The sequence below is a fragment of the Rhincodon typus genome, chromosome 10 (assembly GCF_021869965.1).
Source record: "Rhincodon typus isolate 14 chromosome 10, sRhiTyp1.1, whole genome shotgun sequence".
NCBI classification, from domain to species: Eukaryota; Metazoa; Chordata; class Chondrichthyes; order Orectolobiformes; family Rhincodontidae; genus Rhincodon; species Rhincodon typus.
The window spans coordinates 10,825,053-10,844,410 of record NC_063341.1 but is presented as its reverse complement, the minus strand read 5'-3'; the positions used below and the strand labels follow the sequence as shown (position 1 = coordinate 10,844,410).

The 19,358-nt window shown below is 39.4% G+C and overlaps 1 protein-coding gene across 1 annotated transcript in view; it reads right to left on the bottom strand.

Moving 5' to 3' along the window:
* The window catches only part of lhx4 (LIM homeobox 4), a 200,231-nt gene that overhangs the window by 92,365 nt on the left and 88,508 nt on the right, over nt 1-19,358 (bottom strand). Inside the window, exon 8 of the mRNA XM_048602136.1 lies at nt 15,708-15,722. Coding sequence (XP_048458093.1) covers nt 15,708-15,722 — 15 coding nt within the window. The remainder of the gene's footprint in view (nt 1-15,707; nt 15,723-19,358) is intronic.

Here is a 19,358-nt window from a genome sequence, read left to right as displayed (position 1 = left end):
GGTAACTTTTTCAGGCAGATGGTGATGAGTGGAATGAGCTGCCAGAGGAATTGGTGGAGTTGGGGACAATTACAACTTTTAACAGGCATGTATATGAATAAGAAGTGTTTAGAGAGATACAGGCCAAATGCTGGAAAATGGGACTGGGTCAGATTGGGACATCTGGTTGGCATGGATGAGTTGGACCAGAGGATCTGTTTCTGTGCTGCATGACTTTATGTACAATGTATGTGAATGATCTCCGTGTATGTCTTAGCATATACACTTTTTGCGCGATGAACAATACAACTTTGATTACATAGTTTAGCAGCATGCAGGCATTATGTATATCTTATCTGTGAGAAGCTCAACCTGATGTAATATATTTATGAGAGGTTATAAATTATGTCTTGTACATTCAGAAGTCGATATAACGAGTTAAGTTAGAGAAGCTTTACATGGTGTGTATGCATAGTCAGGACAGGGTTGCAGTACATCCACTGATATATCTATTGAAGAGCAATCTATTGAACTATCTGTATATAGTACATGTTATACAGGAGAGCTCAGTATACATTGTTGTATATTTATGAGAGAAAGGCTCTATACAAATGCTTACCAAATGTTTCCCACTGTGACCCAATTTTAAGGCTTGAAATTTGTCATGACTCCTTAGTAACAACTTAGAGAGTGAGGAGTGGGGGCAATGGGGTTGTGAGTTTGGGAGTGTGTTAAAGCAGAAACATAGCTCTTCTAATTCAATCGAAGTTCCAAAGAGGCTGTTGCTGACTTAAAACTCATAGTCCCACTTGGAGTTTTGATACGTACATTGGAAGCTCTGCTCTACACATTATATGCTATTTATCTGACAGGTTGTTTGTTATGCATTTATAGTGTTATATATTGTAAGTTATTTATTAAAGAGAGGTCCTATGGTGTACATTATATATTTATGAGTTATCTATACTCACATAATACATGTTCACAACAAAACAATTCTACACAAAAGATCATAAGTCTGTAGTATGTTGAGTTATTTATTGCAGGAGTCTACATATCCCGTGTTGTGTATTAAAGTTATTGTTATACAAAGAGCAAAGAACACTAGAGCACAGGAACAGGCCCTTCTGCCCACCAAGAATGAGCCAACAGAAGATGCCCTTCTAGGCTAAAAACTGCTTGCCTCTGGGCTGTTCATATTCCTCTATTCCTTGCCTATTCATACATCTGTCAAGATGCCTCTTAAACATTGCTATTGTATTTGCCTCCACTAGCAGTGCATTCAGGTACTTACCACTTTCTGTGATAACCCGCTTTTCACATCTCCTTTAAACGTATCCCCCTTTACCTTTACTATTTCCCCTAATAATTGCCATTTCTACCCGGAGAAGAAGATTTTGACTATCCATTCTATCCATTCTCTCCATGCCTCTCATAATTTTGTAAACTTCTATCAGGTCGCTCCTCATCCATTGATGTTCAAGTGAAAACCGACCAAGTTTGTCCAACCTCTCCTCATGGCTAATACCTTCTAAAGCAGGCAACATCCTGACAAACCCTTTCTGTACTCTCTCCAAAGCTTCTACATGCTTCTGCTAGTGTGGCAAACAGAACTGTACACAATATTTGAAATGTGGTTTGTCTAACGTACTATACAGCTGCAAAATGACTGCCAATTTTTATACTCTATGCCCCATCCAGTGAAGGCAAAAGCATGCCATAAGCCTTCTTGATCACTTTGTCTACTTATGTTGCCATTTTCAGGGAACTGTAGACCTACACGCCTAGATCCTTCTGTATAATAGTGTTGTTAAGGGTTCTGCCATTTACTGTGTAATTCATTAGATCTCTCAAAATACATCACCTTGCATTTGTCCAGATTAAACTACATCTGCCATTTTTCCACCCAAGTCTCTAACCTGTCTACATCCTGCTGTGTTCTCTGACAATCCTCCTCACTATCCACAGCTCCCTCAATCTTTGTGTCTTGGTGAAACTTTTTATAGATATATATGTATAACAAACAGCATATATAAATGATTTGGTGCATTACATTCTTACATAATGAATGACAAAATTTAGAACTTTATGTTACATGCTTGAAATGTATATCCTGTCAAAAGTAATGTAATATATTCATTATGTTTGTAATAGAGAAATAAATATGCAGTGTTATATATTTGTGTAGATTATGAGTTATGTCTGAATGATCAACGCAGGTTATTTATTTATATTTGAGAGATCGCTATACATTGAACAACACCAAAATTCAACGTAATTTGTTATATCTTACAAATGTAGTTGTGATAATACTCTTAAACATTGCTATTGTATTTGCCTCCAAACCTCCACTGCCAGTGCATTCAGGCATTTCTGAGGAAGGGTCACTGGACCCGAAACATTAAGTCTGTTTTTTCCTTCCAGATCCTGCCAGACCTGCTGAGCTTTTCCAGCAACTTCTGTTTTTGTTCCTGATTTACAACATCCGCAGTTCTTTCAGTTTTTATTATGTGATAATATTATATTTATCTAATGCGATTTCTGGTATACTTAATTTAGACGTGGACTAAAAATATTATTCACTGTTTGTTGCTTTTTGAGATGATGTGGAGGTGCTGGTGTTGGACTGGGGTGGACAAGGTCAGAAATCACCTGCCACCAGGTTATTGTCCAACAGGTTTATTTGAAAACACAAGCTTTTGGAGTGTAGCCCCTTCACTGGGTCACTTCACCTGAGTTCTGAGGAAGGGTCACTGGACGTGAAACATTAACTCTGACCTTTTATTCACAGATGCTGCCAGACCTGCTGAGCTTTTCCAGCATCTTCTGTTTTTGTTCCTGTTGGACTGTCAGCGCAGGCTTGGAGGGCTGAAGGGCCTGTTCCTGTGCTGTAATTTTCTTTGTTCTTTGTATAACCTGGCGTTGTGTGATTCCTGACCTTGCTTTTTGAGAGATTACAGCCGAATATAATGAGGTGCTCATTTGAATGTTCTTACTTCATTATCCCTGTAGGAACACTGGATGCAAAACGATGACAGTCCTGCAATGTTGGGAGTAAAGTGTGAGTATCTATTGATAAGGGGAAAGCTTTTGAGCATATATTTAGCTGGTGTTCAATGTTACGTATTTTTGAAGATTGTACGTGATACCTGTTACAGAGCTGCCTTAATAATATTTCAAAGACTTATGTACATTGTGCTTTTCTTTATTAATTCATGAGATGTTGTTGCTACTGGTTGGGCCAGCACTACTTATTTATTCATAATTGCCCTTGAGAAAATGTTGGTGAACTTCCTTCTTGAACTGCTGCCATCCGTGGTGGTTAAGTACACCTACAATGCTGTTAAAAGGAAGTGAAAGAGCGGTGATATAATTGCAACTCGGGATGGTTTGTGGCTTGGAGAGAAGATCTTGCATGTTCTGGTGCATCTACCATCCTTGTCCTGCTACATGGTAGAGGTTACGGGTTTGCAAGGTACCATTAGAAAAAGCTTGGCAAGCATCTTGTAGGTGGCACATGGTGCTGCCACCGTGTGTTATTAAAGGGAGTGGGTCGTTAAGGCAATCAAGCTGACTGCTTGTCCTCAGTGGTGTCAAGCTTTTTAAGTATTGTCATTCTGGCAAGTGGAGAAAATGCCATCACTCTCCTGACTTGTGCAATATAGATGATGGACAGGCTTTTGGGAATCAGGAGGTGAATTACTCACTGCAGGATTCCCAGCCTATTTTTGTCGGCATACTATTTACAATAATGACTTATTCCTTTTTCAGTTAATGTTAAGCTTTACGATTTCGACGTTGGGGACTTCAGTTATGGCAGATCTGTTTTGCCTCAGTTTTATTGGGTCTCCTTGATCCTACATTCAGTCAAATGCTGTCTTGATGTTAAGGGCAGTCATTTTCACCTCACCTGTGCAATGTGAGACAATGCGCACAAGTTTTTCATAAATACATAAAGTAAGACGGACTCAAGAAAGTAACTCACCACTACATTCTCAAGCAAAACTAGGGCCAGGCATTAAATGCTGGTCCAGCCAGTGATGCACACAGCCCATGAGTAAATAAAAACAAAATGTATTCAATATTTATGAAAACATTATATATAATACTTATTACATTTGAGAGATCCATATACAATGCGTTATTATATATAAAGCTCAAAGATATAACGTCTTAATGAGAGATCTGTGTATTACATTTTATACGGAGAGATTTGTAATTAATGGATCTTACAAATGTAATAACCTTTATACACATAGCTGGAGGAACACAGCACTGAAACGTTGACATTCCTGCTCCTCTGATGCTGCCTGACCTGCTGTGTTCCTCCAGCTCCACACTGTATTGACTCTGACTCCAGCATCTGAAGCTCTTGCTATCTCCATATTACATTTTATACATAGATCTCTCATTGATATGTTATATTCTCGAGATGTTTATATTTTTTGCTTGGGCTGGTCTTTATGCATTTTGTGTGATATTCATGAGAGATCTGTATACAATGAGTGTTATATTTTCAGGTGATCTGTATATACAGGAGATCTGTATTCAATGAATGCTATACTTACAGGAAACTGTACAATAAGTGTTATCTTTACAGAAGAATTGAGTACAATGAGTATTATGTTTGAAAGATCTGAATACTAGTTGTATACAGTGAGTATTATACTTACAGGGGAACTGAATACAATGGGCGTTATAGTTACAAGAATACTGTGTACAGTGAGTGTTATATTTACAGGAGAGCTGTATACAATGAATGTTGTATTTACAAGAGAGCTGGATACAATGAATGTTATATTTACAAGAATACTGTATACAATGAATGTTATATTTACTAGAGAGCTGTACGCAATAAGCGCTAAATTTACAGGAGAGTTGCAAACACGAGCGTAGTAGTTTAAGAGACGCACAAGTCTTATATTTACCGGAGCTTGTATACAATGAGCGCTGCTTCTTAATGACTGATCTATTTGTGTGATGCCGCTGGCTGCAGTTCCTGCATATTTTGACTAATTTACCATTACACATGCACCGTTCCCAGTCATTCCTTGCACTGTTAATTCACATACTTTAATCAACCAGATTTAGCTATGTTGGATCCCAGCCACCAGAGAAAGAACCTGGCAAATAATTTGTGTTGTTGTCTACAAGACTGGTCTGTACTGTTTTAAACCGTTAAACATTGGTATCTAGAAGAAAGCACCAGAAGAGGGAATGAGCTGGCCATCTGTATATACAGATATGAACACAGCAACGCGCGGTCGAAGGATTTTCTTTCAGGCCTCGTGCCGTTAGTCAAAGTAAGCGGGCTACATTTCTTGAGGATTCTCTCCGACAGTTTTAATTCTATGGAAGTTTTCTGCTGCACAACGCTTGGAAATATGCATATTTAACATATAAAATAAATCCAGTTCCACTGGATGCATTTATTAATATTAACAGAATGTCTCCAACGAAAGACTATAACCATTCTATTTCTTATTGAAACAACCATTCAGTATTACAAGGCGGATGCAGACATTGTTGCGGTGGCATTTTGATTCTGAAATAGAATATAATTCGTGCTCTATCTATCAAAGCACTCCATCCAAATAAAACCGGTGCATTTGAAAAACACAGCGCCGCAATATCTACGCGTTCGTTTGAAACGTTTTGGGACTATCTTTTAATCACTCAAAACTTCGAAAAATAAATTCATCAAAGGCTCAGAAATGTGACCATGTGCCTCTGCTAAGTCTGTTGGTTAGCGCACTGATATTACTGAAGGCTGGATTCAGCCGTCTGAGCAGCTCTTACAATATAAGGAGCTTACAGAGGGGAGAGACAGGGCAGGGACACGGTATTTGGGGGTGAGGGGAGAAATCACATCCGTCTAGAGATGTACGCAACGAGACAGATTTAAATAACCAGAGGGGTGAAAATATAGAAACAGATATACAAAAAAGAGACAGAAGACTGCACATTTAATTCTATCTGTAATCGCCTTTAAACTACAACCCAAGTATTTGCATTGTTCCAATTCTGGCTTGAGCAGATTCCCAGTTTAATAGCTGTCCTACCATTGTATTATCAGCTCCCGGAACTCCAAACTGTGGAATTCTCTTCCTTAACCTTTGGGTTTTTCTGCCTCCTTCGCTTTTTAAATCGTTCTATGGAACCTTCCTCAACAACGAAGCTTTCAATCCCTTCCTCCAATACAATACAATGTGGCTAAGTGTCAACTTGCAGCAAATAACAAGGTGCGGCCTTTCCCTTGCTGTTGTTGAAGAAGAGAGAGATTTCATCTGCCTGATTTCGGTATTGGACGTACTTACACCCTGATACGCAGAGGAGACCTTAGGGGTGCCTTTTCAGCTCCTTCTAATAAAGTTTAATCCTCAAGCTAGTTTCACAATTCACGAGCGACCACCTTGTTCGCTATTCTTCAGGGGCTGGACAAATGTAGCGTCAAACTTTCCCCTAATCGCCACTTTCAGCCAAACAATTAATGTCTTAACTTATAAAGTTATTTATTGCGGGTTTAAAACGCATAAAATATTATATATTAAATACACTAGAAAATATGGTAAGTTGCAGGTACTATTGTGTAATATTACAACTAGTGTGTTATCCCAAAAGCAAACATAACAGTTCAAAACAAAAACAAATGTATTTCAGAACGTCAAATTAAGCAGCATAAAGTACTTATTTGCAACATCCACATTTGCTTAATTTGGTAGAGGCACCTCTTCAGCCCACGAGCCCCACCATCAACACACACTCAGAAACATGTATATGTTATGGCTTGTTGAATCCTAAGTAGGTGATCTAGTTTACAGTGCATCATTGCAGCCCGCAAGCCTCCACTGATATAACACTCCTTCTTTCACTGGGTTCCTGCAGCAGTGGAACAGCGGTTCTTGGTTTGGCGGTGGCGTCTTGGTGGGCTTGCACTGAGCAGATGGTTACCGTCAAATGCTAAACAGAAGATAGGCCATGCCAGTAATCGAGTTAGGGCGCAGTTTTATTCGAAAGAAGAAAAAAGAGTTCTGTACTATCTAAGTATTATTTGCAAAGAGCAGTTCCCAACCTTATTTAGACTGAACGCCACACAGTGCAGAGCATCTCTCCACATAAGCACTAAATGCCATTACGCCGAACTATGCTGGAGTTGACAATTGATGCCATGTATGTCATTTGTTCCGTTGTTAGGCCCGAATCTGCCTCTTTGTTTACGGCTGGACTCATAATTCAAATAATTCTATTCCGTCTGCTCAATTTTCAATTTTAAACATTAAACGTATTCCACACATTCTAATTTCGCACTAGTGAATAAATCCTGTACATTTAGAAATCAAACCATATCTTTTCTGTCTTCCCGGCAAGTCCAGGATTAAATACCCTGCAGTCACGAAGTAGACCCTGTTAACTACATGAACACACAAGACTGAGACTGAAACCGTTGTCTCAAAACATTCCCATCAATGTATCCTGATTTTTTTTTAAATAGAATTGACAGCAGGACCTACCGCTGGTAACTGGATCTCATTGCTCGAGTCAGCCCGGTTAGCCGCCGTCCCAGATAAACTTTATACAGTTAGATAAATGCACAACAGTAATGAAAGAAAACAGATTCGATTCGGGAAGGAGAACGATTAAATTGCTTGTTTTCTGGCGGATCACTAGACAAACCCGAACAGACACACACGCGCACACATACACAAAAAGGCAGCTCTTTCCCCTTAGCCGCTCCTAATTGTCAGATGGCAAAGAAAGCTATTGATAAGGGAGAGAAAATTAAATTGCACTTTAGCACAAATGCTATTAGGGAATAGTTGTCTCCTGACAAGTCTGCCTTTGGAATAATTGACTGCATAACTGCGCCTTGCTTGTTTAAACCTAACCTATTCACCAAGCAACAAAAGCATGTCGTATAGGAATTTGTGTTTTTTTTATTATTTACGGGGAAATCCCTCTATTTTAAATATAAAAAGCAGCTGATCAAATCGTTTCTGGCCTCTCTTCGCAGAGAGAGGCTGATGCACGCACTCACTCCACAATTCAGAAATCTGGAAGGTGAAGCACATTAACGAGGTCTAGTTGGTTGGAATAAAGTTTGTCTCCTCTGTTTTCTTTCTAAAATAAAAAGGCTATTTAGGAAAGTCTTGTTGTATTCTGACTCTGGAGACACCCTATTAATTTACTCCAAGTTGTTTTTTTTTTAAAAAAGCCCTAGAATCCCTAATGCCAGTCAGAGAATATAGCCTTCACTGAGTTGTATATTAATGAACCTTAAGATCTTTTTTTTCTCTCACCGTTTCGAAGTTGCCGGTTTTGAGCCAGTAACGCCAACAGTAGATCATTGTTGAGATGCTCCCGTTGACTCTGCTCCTTTGTGCTGTCCATTACTGAGCTCTCTGGACCCGTCACTGTTCCGTCACTTCAGATCAAAAATCACCGACCCCCACCTCCCCCACCCCATCCACATATTGAAAACAAAAGCAACATTTGTCCCCCCCCACAACCCCCTCTCGGTTAACTCCATCTGCAGAAGTCGTTCTCAATTTCAGGCGTTCGCTCACCCCAGCGTGAATGGTTTAGAAACATGTAGCTGTTCTCCCTCTGATACGAGGGGGTAATGGTGAAGGGTGATGTGTTCACAGAGCGTCTGCTAGACAGGCCTGAGACTCGGTTCTGGGACAGCCACTTCACCCATTCCTTGGCTAAGCCAGCAAGCAGAGGCATCAGTCAGTGCAAAGTAGCAGAAGCAACACCTCACACACACCGATATGTAGAAATGTTATATTGATACATACAATTCTATAGCAGTGCAGGAAACGCTCAAAGAAGTGTTGGAGATACTCAGACGGCCGGGCAGTATCTACAGGGAGGGTCTCAGTACTGATTTCAACTCTCTGACCTTCTGTTAGACACCTCCTGAGCTTTGAACCGTTAACTCTTTCTCTGTCTCTCTCTCTCTCAACAGGCGCTCTATGACTCCCTGAGCACTGCCGGCATTTTCTGCTTTTTGTTTTAGCTTTCCAGCACCTGCAGTCTTCTGCTCTATGCAGTCACCGTATTGAAATCAATTCTTATTTATATTAACACCACTCGGAGTGAAAGAGATAGATAGAGAGAGTGAGAGAGAAATATGATTAAGCCGAATGTGAAAGGACACTTTCGCCCAACATTTCGATGCAGACGCAGGGCTGGGAGGGGATATTTATAACTGTCCGCCTCATAACTTCAAGCTCCCAGCGACAAGTACACGAGGCATAAAGTGTGATTTCTCTCTGGAACATCGCAAGCAGCTCGTTGCATTATTTGGAGAAATGACAAACGTCGTCATTTTAGATAATGGATTTTGTTGTAAAAACTAAACGAACCTTGCTACAATCTTTAATCGATTTTAAAGATGCGATACTCAAAATCAATTACATCTCCCATCATTTGAAAAAAAGAGAAATATAAAAAAATGTTAATTTATCTGATCATGTTGAAAATCAAACCCGATTTTATTTACATTTACATTTCCATCTCTTATTTACATTTTGAACACTGTCTTCCCCAAATGAAACAGTCAGTTAGCTGATCAGGATAAATGATCTGTCACCTTCTAATTTCCTTCATAATCGCTAGGACCTTTGCATTAAAGACCGAGGGGGCAGCACTACAAGGGTCGGGAATGTCGGCTTCTCCGCCGTCGACAGTATACTGTTCAGAGTGGAAAGGGAGAAGAAGATCTATTTCATGTACAAAATTCATCACAGTCTCTCTCACTAAGTAATTATCGAACGGAAATTGGAATGGAGAGGTGTTTTATGAAAGGCTGCGAGGCTCAGGCGAACTGTTGATATCAATCTCTTCCCAAGTCACTAGGTTTGCTGGTTTCATTGAAGGGCAATGCTGCACTTTGAGAACAGGCTGGTAGAGAAGAGGTAGGAGCCCAACCCCTTTCACATTGTGAATAGGAGTGAGCTCGGAAGGGCTTTTTTTTCCCCAGATCTGTACTTTATTGACAGGATGCCTTTAACCTAAATGGTATCTTGGGAAATTAAGCCTAGTGCTAGCTATGCAGCCGCTGATGAATTTAAAATCAATGGACAATTTGGCAGAAACGTGTTCAGCAGGTAGCGGGGTCCATGAGGAGAAGGGGGCGGGGGAATATTTACTTCAGTTCCTCCCCTCTCTCCCCATCAGATCCCAATATTTAGGCTTCCTGAAGGAGACAAAAAAACAAACGAAACCTCCTTAAAACAATTCGAATGTATTTCACTGTCTTTACAGTTAGCACTTGTAGAATTTCCTGAAGATTAGTTTCTCTTCCATAACATTGAAAACAGATATATTTCCTGCAATATTTGTGTTGTTAAAGTTGAACTTGAATTTATTAATGTGGATTTCTTGTTTAAGTCTGAATAAAACGCTTAGAGTGTTGTTATAAATATCTTCAGAATATTGCTCAGGTTATGAAATGTGGTTTATATTACATTGTCCAGATTAATATAGCATTCATTTCACTCGATATTTGTATTAATTTTTAGTTGGGTTCCCTAAGCTTTTTTTGTTTACTGGTTGCTAATATTGATATACATTAATCTATTGGTCACAGAATGTTATGTTTTTCTTTGCTTTGAGTTGTTGCTGAGGCTACTGTGCTAACTTAAGTTTGAGCCCATTGTGTTAGTTAGGCTCCTCATTCCAAGTTGAATATCTTGTGGCATCAAAAAAGGAAGAGTATTACAAGTCTATGGAAGGTTTCTCATGTTTTCTACAGACGATGTAGTTGCCACATAAAGATTTATTAAATATTTGTTGATAGTCTGTGACTTTTGTGAAGTCTGAAGCATTGACTGAAGGGTGACTGTTCCATGCAGATGTGAATGTAGTGTTCTCCAAGTTCTCCAGCTATGGGTGAACATTGCTGCTCCATTCACAACCCAGGCAATGTGTGAGCAATTGAAAAGGCAGGGAGGCTGGAAACATAGTATTTCTTCCCACGTGAGCAAGTACATTGCTTGGGGCAGGCCAATGTATTGAATAGTAACCAGCAGCATACCTGTGAAGATAGAAGAACCCAGGCAGCAGTCTTTCAGGGATGGTCCATTAGCTGTTCCTGGAGGCTGGTTGTAAACACTTAGCACAAGAAAAGGCAGGATCACTCTAATAATGCCCTCTTATTTGGTGTTGAGCCAAGTAAGAGCAAAGGAGATTAACAGAATTGAATTTGAAACAAAAGTGGATGAGAAGATAGCACCCAAATGTCAACATCATCTAATTGAGTTCTGAGGAAGGGTCACTAGACCAGGAACATTAATATCTGATTTTTTTTCTTCACAGATGTTGCCAGACCTGCTGAGCTTTACCTGCAACTTCTGTTTTTGTTCCTGATTTACAGCATCCAGATTCTTTTAGTTTTTATCATCTAATTAGCATCATGCACCATGCATCATTTCCTTGTGCAGAAAACAAGAAAAGAATATTCCTTTTCTCATCTGTTAAAACAAATCTTATCCTCCAAATGTAGAATTATTCCCATTAAATCATATTTAATGATGGCAGGAACACAATAATTTGTAACTCCTCTGTGATATGAGTGTAGATGCGTCCGTGTCATTGCATCTGCATGACTCTAGACAGGGTTAATGTTAGGAATGACAGTAGACAAAGATATCCTGCTAAATTCTGTCATAAGCGTCATTCTTGAGGGATATCCAATTAGGCAATATATGAAATAAATAAATGCCTCTGGCTCCATTGGTCAAGGTAAGCCCTCTCTAGAATTCACAAAGGAAAAAATGACAGATCTCAGGTGATCATAGTGGCAAGCAATGACTGACAGCTTGTGGAATGTCTTTTAACTGGCAACATCTTCAACAGTTCAGGAGCACCACCTAACTTTTTCACATTAACTGAAGGGATTCATTATAATAGCAATATGTATCAGCTGTGTAACATCTCCCAAAAGAACTGGAACCATAGACAACATAAAAACATTGGGTAGATTCCTTGACAGATCCTCATCATGGTAACATTGCTATGGTCCACCAATTGTTTTTTGGAAAACAGTGCTTTTTTTTAAAAAGGACACTCTCATGCTACACAGAATGATGGACATAGATCTCTGTCCATCCTTCTCAAAGGTCACACATTTATTTAGTCATGTAAAGCTGATGTGTGAGAATCCGACCTTGTATTAGAAGAGAAAATAACAAAATTATTAATTAATACAGTAAACAGGGAGAAATTTCTTCCATTCGTAGGTGGATTGGTAACTAGGGAACAGAGATTAAAGGTGATCAGCAAAGTAATGGGAAAGAAGACTTTCGTTGTGCACAGAGTGATGATGATTTGAATTACACAAATGAAAGTGGAAGCTGATTCAATGGGACTTTCTAAAATGAATCATGTGAATACTTCAAAAGAGAAAATTACAAGGCCACAGAAATAGAGTTAGGAGTGAGGCTAATCAGATGACTCCCAAAGTGCCTTATAGGCTCAGTGTGCTGAGGAAACTTTTGCTTTTGATTTGATTGAAGGTCTATTTTAATCAGGCGCGATCTTTTGTTTGATGGGAATTAGTGTAGTTCTGCACTCCTTTAGCTTCTAGCCCTTTGTTGAATTAGAGAGAAATAACTGACACATACTGTGAAAACTAGGCCAGCAAACAAACTCTCCAAGAAACATATGAAACAAAAAGTTGAAGCATTTTATTTATGGCAGCTTTATTCATTGTTTTTCCCCTTCTTGCTGTTCTGCCACATTCTCTATTCTTGGACAATGAGAATGCATAAACCTGCAGTGTGCTTTTGGTCAATTGGTAGCGCTCCAGCCTGTATGTCCAAAGAGTGGTGAGTTCAAGTCCCATTTCAGGACTTGAGCAAGTGTTGCACAGTTGGACAGCTATTGGTTTGGGTGAGAGATTAAACCAAGGCCATTCTGCACTTGCAGACAGGTGTTCAGAAAAAAATGTGACACTATTGCAAAGAAGGGTACAGAAGTTGCCCTGGTACACAGGCCAATATTTATTCCTCAATTAACATCATAAAATACAGGCTACTTTGACATTAGTACGTTACAACAGTAGATATTCTTCAAAAGTACCTTATTAACTATCATATATTTTGGGATGTCTTAAGATTGTGAAAAGTGTTATGTAAATATAAATCTTTCTTTCTTTTTCATAGACCAATATCAACATCACAATTTAGTTGCATGCCTGGGTGCACGCAAAGAAGGTGCAGTCTGATATTCCTCCTCACCTGGTAGTGAAAGATGATGCTTCATAACAACACAGCCAGGTTTGGATATTTGATGACTGTGAAAATGTGCAGTTACATCTGAATACCCTATCATCCTACTGCACAATATTAAAGCAACATCAATACAGCACAACAGCATTTCAGGTAATATTAAATATGCATGTTTCTTGCATTAACATGTATGGCATTAGTTATACAACATTTATTTTTGTTATTAATATTTAATAAAGGTTGTGCAAGTGATCAGATCACCTGTTACACTAAATATTTAATTACTGCATTGCATGAATAACTGGGTTTCACAATATTAAGGAGAAGCATCACATAAATGGACAATATTTTTCATTCCCGATATTGTATTTCCCCACAGTTCAAAACTGCTATCATTGACTTCCTGTGTCTGCTTTATGCGTGGTCAGGATCTTGTCCCAAGTCTTGGCTTTAGTATAGAGTTATCGCTACTCTCAATTCTACTTTTCTCTTTCTTTCTAAGTTTCAATACACTGCCCCTCTGCCTCTACATCCCTGAGTCATAAATGAGAATTATTGTTTTGCCTCCAAATCTAACTTTTTAACCAGAAATTCGAAACCGGTCTTAATTAACCAATATTCCTTGACTAACATAACTTCTCTTCTACTGTTTAGAACCTTAGTGCTGTGGCCTTTGATCTAACCCCTTTCTCCCCCAGTTGAGAAAGGCAGAGTTCGACAAATTGCCTGCTTATGAAAGGATTAACCGGCGCAGCCTCATTTATAAGAATAGAATGGTAAAATGGTTACAACACAGGAGGCTATCCAGCCCATAAAACTGGTGCTGGCTCACTCAAGAGCAATTCAGTAGTCCCACTCAACTATTTCTTCACTGTATATCTGCAATGGTTTTATCAGCATGTACTTATCCAATTTCATTTTGAAAGTCACAATTGAATCTGTCTCCGTCAATCTTTCAGACAATGCATTCCAAATTGTATCAACTCACTGCACTAAAAAAAGGGTTTCCTTCATATTGCCTTTGCTTCTTTTGATAATCATGTTAGATCTATGTCATTTGGATCTTGACCCTTGCACCATTGAGAACAATCTCTATGTACTGTGTAGAACTCTGAGCACCTGTATCATATATTCTACCAATCTTCTGTTAGAAAAGCAATAGCAACTTCTTCAATCTACAGAACTGAAGACTCACATCCTTGAGAGCATTTATCTTTCACTCCTGTGATGTGGGTGTAACTGGCTGGGCTGGAATTTCTTGTCCTTCCCTAGTTGCCCTTGAGAAGTTGGTGATGAGCTCTCTTCTTGAACTACCTGCAGTCAGTGTGCCATACATAGACTGTTAGGGAAGGAATTTCAGAATTTTGACCTAGCAACAGTGAAGGAACAATGACATATTTACAAGTCAAGATGGTGAGTGGCTTGGTAGGAGCTTGCAGGTAGTGGTGTTCCCATGTATCCGTTGCATTTAGGTGGAAGTGGTCATTTAGTTTGAATTGTCTAAAAAGCCTGATACTGTCATGCCAGAGACTGCATATTGCAGATCGTTTTGGTTGACTCCTCCTGCCTTAGATTCAGTTTCCACAAATGCCTCCGACAAACCTCCCACTCTCCTGGAGACATGTCCATCCTTGGCTTCCTCCACTGTCAGAGTCAGACCAAATGCAAACTAAAGGAACAACACCGCATATTTTCCCTTTGGAGCTGACAGTGCAATAGCCTGAATATTGACTTCACCAGCTTTAAAATCTCTCCAACCTCAACCTGTCCATCTTCCCACTCACCTATCTGCTCCACTCTTCCCACAGACCAATCACAATAACCCCCTACCTGCAGCCACCTATCTCCATCTCAGTTACCCTCCCTTCAACTCCAATCCCCTTGCTCTATTTATTTCTTGGCTTCTCTCCCCCTCTCCAGTCCTGAAGAAGGGTTCCGAAAAGAAGCGTTGACTTTCCTGCTCCTCGGATGCTGTCTGACTGGCTGTGCTTTTCCAGCTCCACATTTTTTGACTTTAGCTTCCAGCATCTGCGGTCCTTTCTGTCTCCGACAAACATCTGTTTTGTTTCTGTCCCTGTTTGTGCATCTGAATGAAGTTATTAATAACCGACAATGATAGGTGTTCACTTGCCTGTGGCTGGGCTGACAGGTTAGGTCTCTAGCAGCCACCTGGGATGCTTCTGTGAAGACATGTCCGTGATGTACTCACCAAAATGTTTTTAAATCTGACTAGCTAACATAGATACAGTACAAAAGGAGGCCAATTGGCCCATCTTTTCTGCCCCTGTCCAGAATATAAGATATAGGAGTAGAAATAGGCCATTCAGTCCATTGAGTGTGCACCACTATTCGATGATGGCTGATATGCTACTCAACCCCGTTCTTCCCAACTTTCTCCTGTTAGCCTTGATGACCTTACAAGTCAAGAATCTATCTATCTGTGTCTTAAATACGCCCAATGATGTGTCCTTCACAGTCTTCTTTGGCAATGACTTCCACAGATTCACGCTCTGGCTGAGGAAATTCTCCTCATCTCAGTTCTAAAGAGTCGCCCCTTCATTCTGAGGTTGTGCCCTTGGCTATTTTCTCAAAACTGAAAGGTACAGTCTCTCTTCATGTTGCTTCAGCTTTTACCCCTGCACGATTTATAGGGTGGTGACCCTGTTGATTGAACTTGGTTAGAGAAACAGGAGAGGGAATTGAAAAGTGTGTGTGTGTGGTGGGGAAGTCGGGGATGGGTGGAAGATATTAAGATAATGAGGGAGAAGCTGGGAAAATCCAAATGTACTGGAGACCGGGAAGGTTAATTCCTTTGAAACTTCTGGAGCGAGCTTAGAAGAATGACAATCGGATCGGAGAGGGACGTATGTTTGACTTAAAGCCTAGTAGTCTGTGTGTGTGCCATCTGCAGCATTGGCTAATATGAAGTAAACATCAAACTGCCCATTAATTGAGTACACACATGGTGTCTTATGGCTTAAAGGCTGCATTAATGTTTTAAAGTGTTTAATTATTTAAAGCATTTCTCACCTTTCTGCACCAAATGAACAGGTGCACCCTGTTCCCATAAGGCTGGCTTATGTTTCCCAGTAGAATTTCAGGACCTGTTTAACCTCTGCAATAGGACGTACAATAGCCACAGATGAAAACAATAAGGTGTTCAAATGCAGACTTTCAGCACCGTAGCACTTGGAACACAAAAATAAATAATTATTGTTTTCTTTTCCATTACAATTCATGCACATAATTACAGAAGTACCAGGGCTTAGTCAAGCAGGCTTAGAGAGAGAAAACAAAAAAGGGATGAAACAAGATGAAAGAGAAATGAGAGAGGGTGAAAGGAAAGAGCAAAAGAAAGAGTGAAGTGAGGAAATGGAAAGAGGAATCTGGAAGAAAGGAAAAGAGAGAGAAATAAATACATAATAAAAGATGAGTGTAATAAAACAAAAAAACCAGATTAAAACAAGAGAGAATAGTAGTTAGAAAACAAAGGAATAGACAAAGAAAATAATCAAGAGATTAAAATAAGAGAAAAAGTGAGGGATAAAGAAATAAGGACATTGTAAAATAAGACTGGGAATGAAAAAGAGGAAATATTATCTGAAACTAACACAAGAAAACACAAACAATAATCAAGAAAAGGGAAAGAAATTAAAGAATGTGTGAGGGGCAGTGACATTAAAGAAAGAAAAAGAGGGGAGAAAGGATTAAATATTAAGAAAAGTTTTGAGAAAAAGGGTTGCTTGCACATACAGGAGAGGAAATGAGCGAGTACAAGGAAGTAGAACATGGAAAACAAAAGAGGAAATTGGAAATGGGACTGAGCAAACAGTGAGTTTCACCAGGAGCTGCCTCAAACTTGTTCCTCAGAATGGCCCATTTTGTGCTATCACATTCTATAGAGTAAACTCAGAGAAAAATGAAGGGAAAATGAAAAGGGAAGCTACAAAAGTGACAGATTTAAAATAGAAGAATAATAAACAAATTGGGAAGTTTTTCTCAGTGTTGCTGTGTTGATTTTTTGTCAGTTTCCGGGAGTCCATGAATATTTGTTTGCATTGTCTCCGGCCGCTCACAATGTATTTCTTAACTGTGGAACTGAAATGTTAAAACTGGACTCTTTGTGCTGTGGCAAGTGGCAAGTAGCAAATCCCTACCATCATCAAAAAAGTAGGCTGGAGGAATAACAGTAGATGTGAGGTGGCTGAGACATTTCACACTTTGAGAGACTATCTCCCATGCAGCTGCTCCCACAAGCTTTCTGGATATCTGAGTTTGGAACGCTACTGGTAGTAGGCTGTGCCAAACTACATTAAACTTCCACTGAAGATTAAACTAAATTACTTTAAAAGATATGACAGCAGATAAGCAATGAAAAACATTTGGATAAGTCCTTTATAATTTGAAATAATTACAGATTTCCTTAAGAAATTAACATGCAGGGAGAATTATGGAAATAGAACTATGTTTCATGAGTTGGCATCTTGTTGAGGTTGCAACAAACAGAGTGGTTAAGGGAAAACTATCAGATTTATTATATCTAGATCTTTAAATTTTTTTCAACAAGTTATCAAGTTACACAAAATGAGGGTACATGGAGCCAGTGTGAAATACATGAACAGTATGAGGACTGGGCTAATGGACACAAAAAAGAGAACATGAATAAATGGTTCATTTTGAGGTTGGTAGGCTGGAGCAAAATGAAGGTCAGTGCTTATGTCATAGCTACTTACAATCTATATCAATGACTTTCAAGAAGAGACTCCTGGTAATGTATCCAAGTTGGCTGATGATACAAACGAAGGTGGGAAAATACATTGGGCAGAGAAAGCAAAGATGCTGCAAAAGGATGTTAACAGGTTACATGGGCAGACCAGTCAGTGGTTTATGGAATATAATGTAGAGAAATGTGAAGTTATCCACCTCAATAGAAAAGTAGCAAAGCATTTTTTTAAACGGTGGGATACTGGGAATTCAAAGGGAATTCATTGTCCCTGTAAATATGAATCATTGAAAGATACAAAAAAAGGTTACAAAAATTAGGGAAGTATGAACTATTCAGGAGGATAACCTTAGACCACAAGAGAACATAGATAGCTGGTCAGACAGGCTGATCAGTGGCAAATGGAATTCAATCTCGATAAGTGTGAGGTGATGAACCTGGGCAGGACAATCAAGCCAAGGGAATACATGATGAATGGTTGGACTCTGGCATGCACCGACATCAGAGGGACTTTAGTGTGCATGTACACTGGCCCCTTAAGGTATCAGGACAGGTGAATAAAATAGTTAAGAAGGCATATGGTATATGGCATATGTCTTTATTAGTCAAGGTGCAGAGTTTAAGAGCAGGGAGGTTATGTTGGAACTGTATAGATCATTGGTTAGGCCACTGCTGGACTATTATATACAGTTCTGGAATCCACATTAAGCTGTGATAGTACTGGAAAGGGTGCAGAGGAGATTTGCCAGAATGTTACCGGGGCTAGAGAGTTTCAGTTATGAAGACAGATTAATTTGATTTGATTATTATTGTCACATGAAATGAGATACAGCGAAAAGTATTGTATTGTATGCTATTGAGGCAAATCACACCATGCATTAGTATGTCAGGGTAATAGAACAGAATGCAGAGAAAGTGCAGAAATAGGTCAAAAGTCTGATAACAATGGGGAAGAAGCTATTCTTGATTAAATTCAACGTGTATTCTGTTGCCTTTTTTATCCTGGCCAATTGCATCATCTCACACTCATCCAGATTGAACAGACTGGGTTGTTTTTCTCGAGAGGGCCTATCATTGAAGTGTATAAAATTATGAAGGGCACAGATAGGGTAGACGGGAAGAAAATGTTATCCTTGGCAGAGGAATCAATGACGGGGGTGGGGGGGGGTGTGGAGGATGGTGGTGGGGAGCGTGCATAGATTTAAGATAATGGGCAGAGCATTTTGAGGAGACGTGAGTAAAATCTTTTTCACCCGGAAGGAGGTGGGAATCAAGAGCTCACTACCTGTAAAGGGGGCAGAGGCAGAAACCTTCATAATATTTAAGAAGTATTCAGATATGCACTTGCAATGCCAAGCCATACAAGGCTAGGGCCAAATGCTATAAAATAAGATGAGAATAGATGGTTGTTATTGACTGAC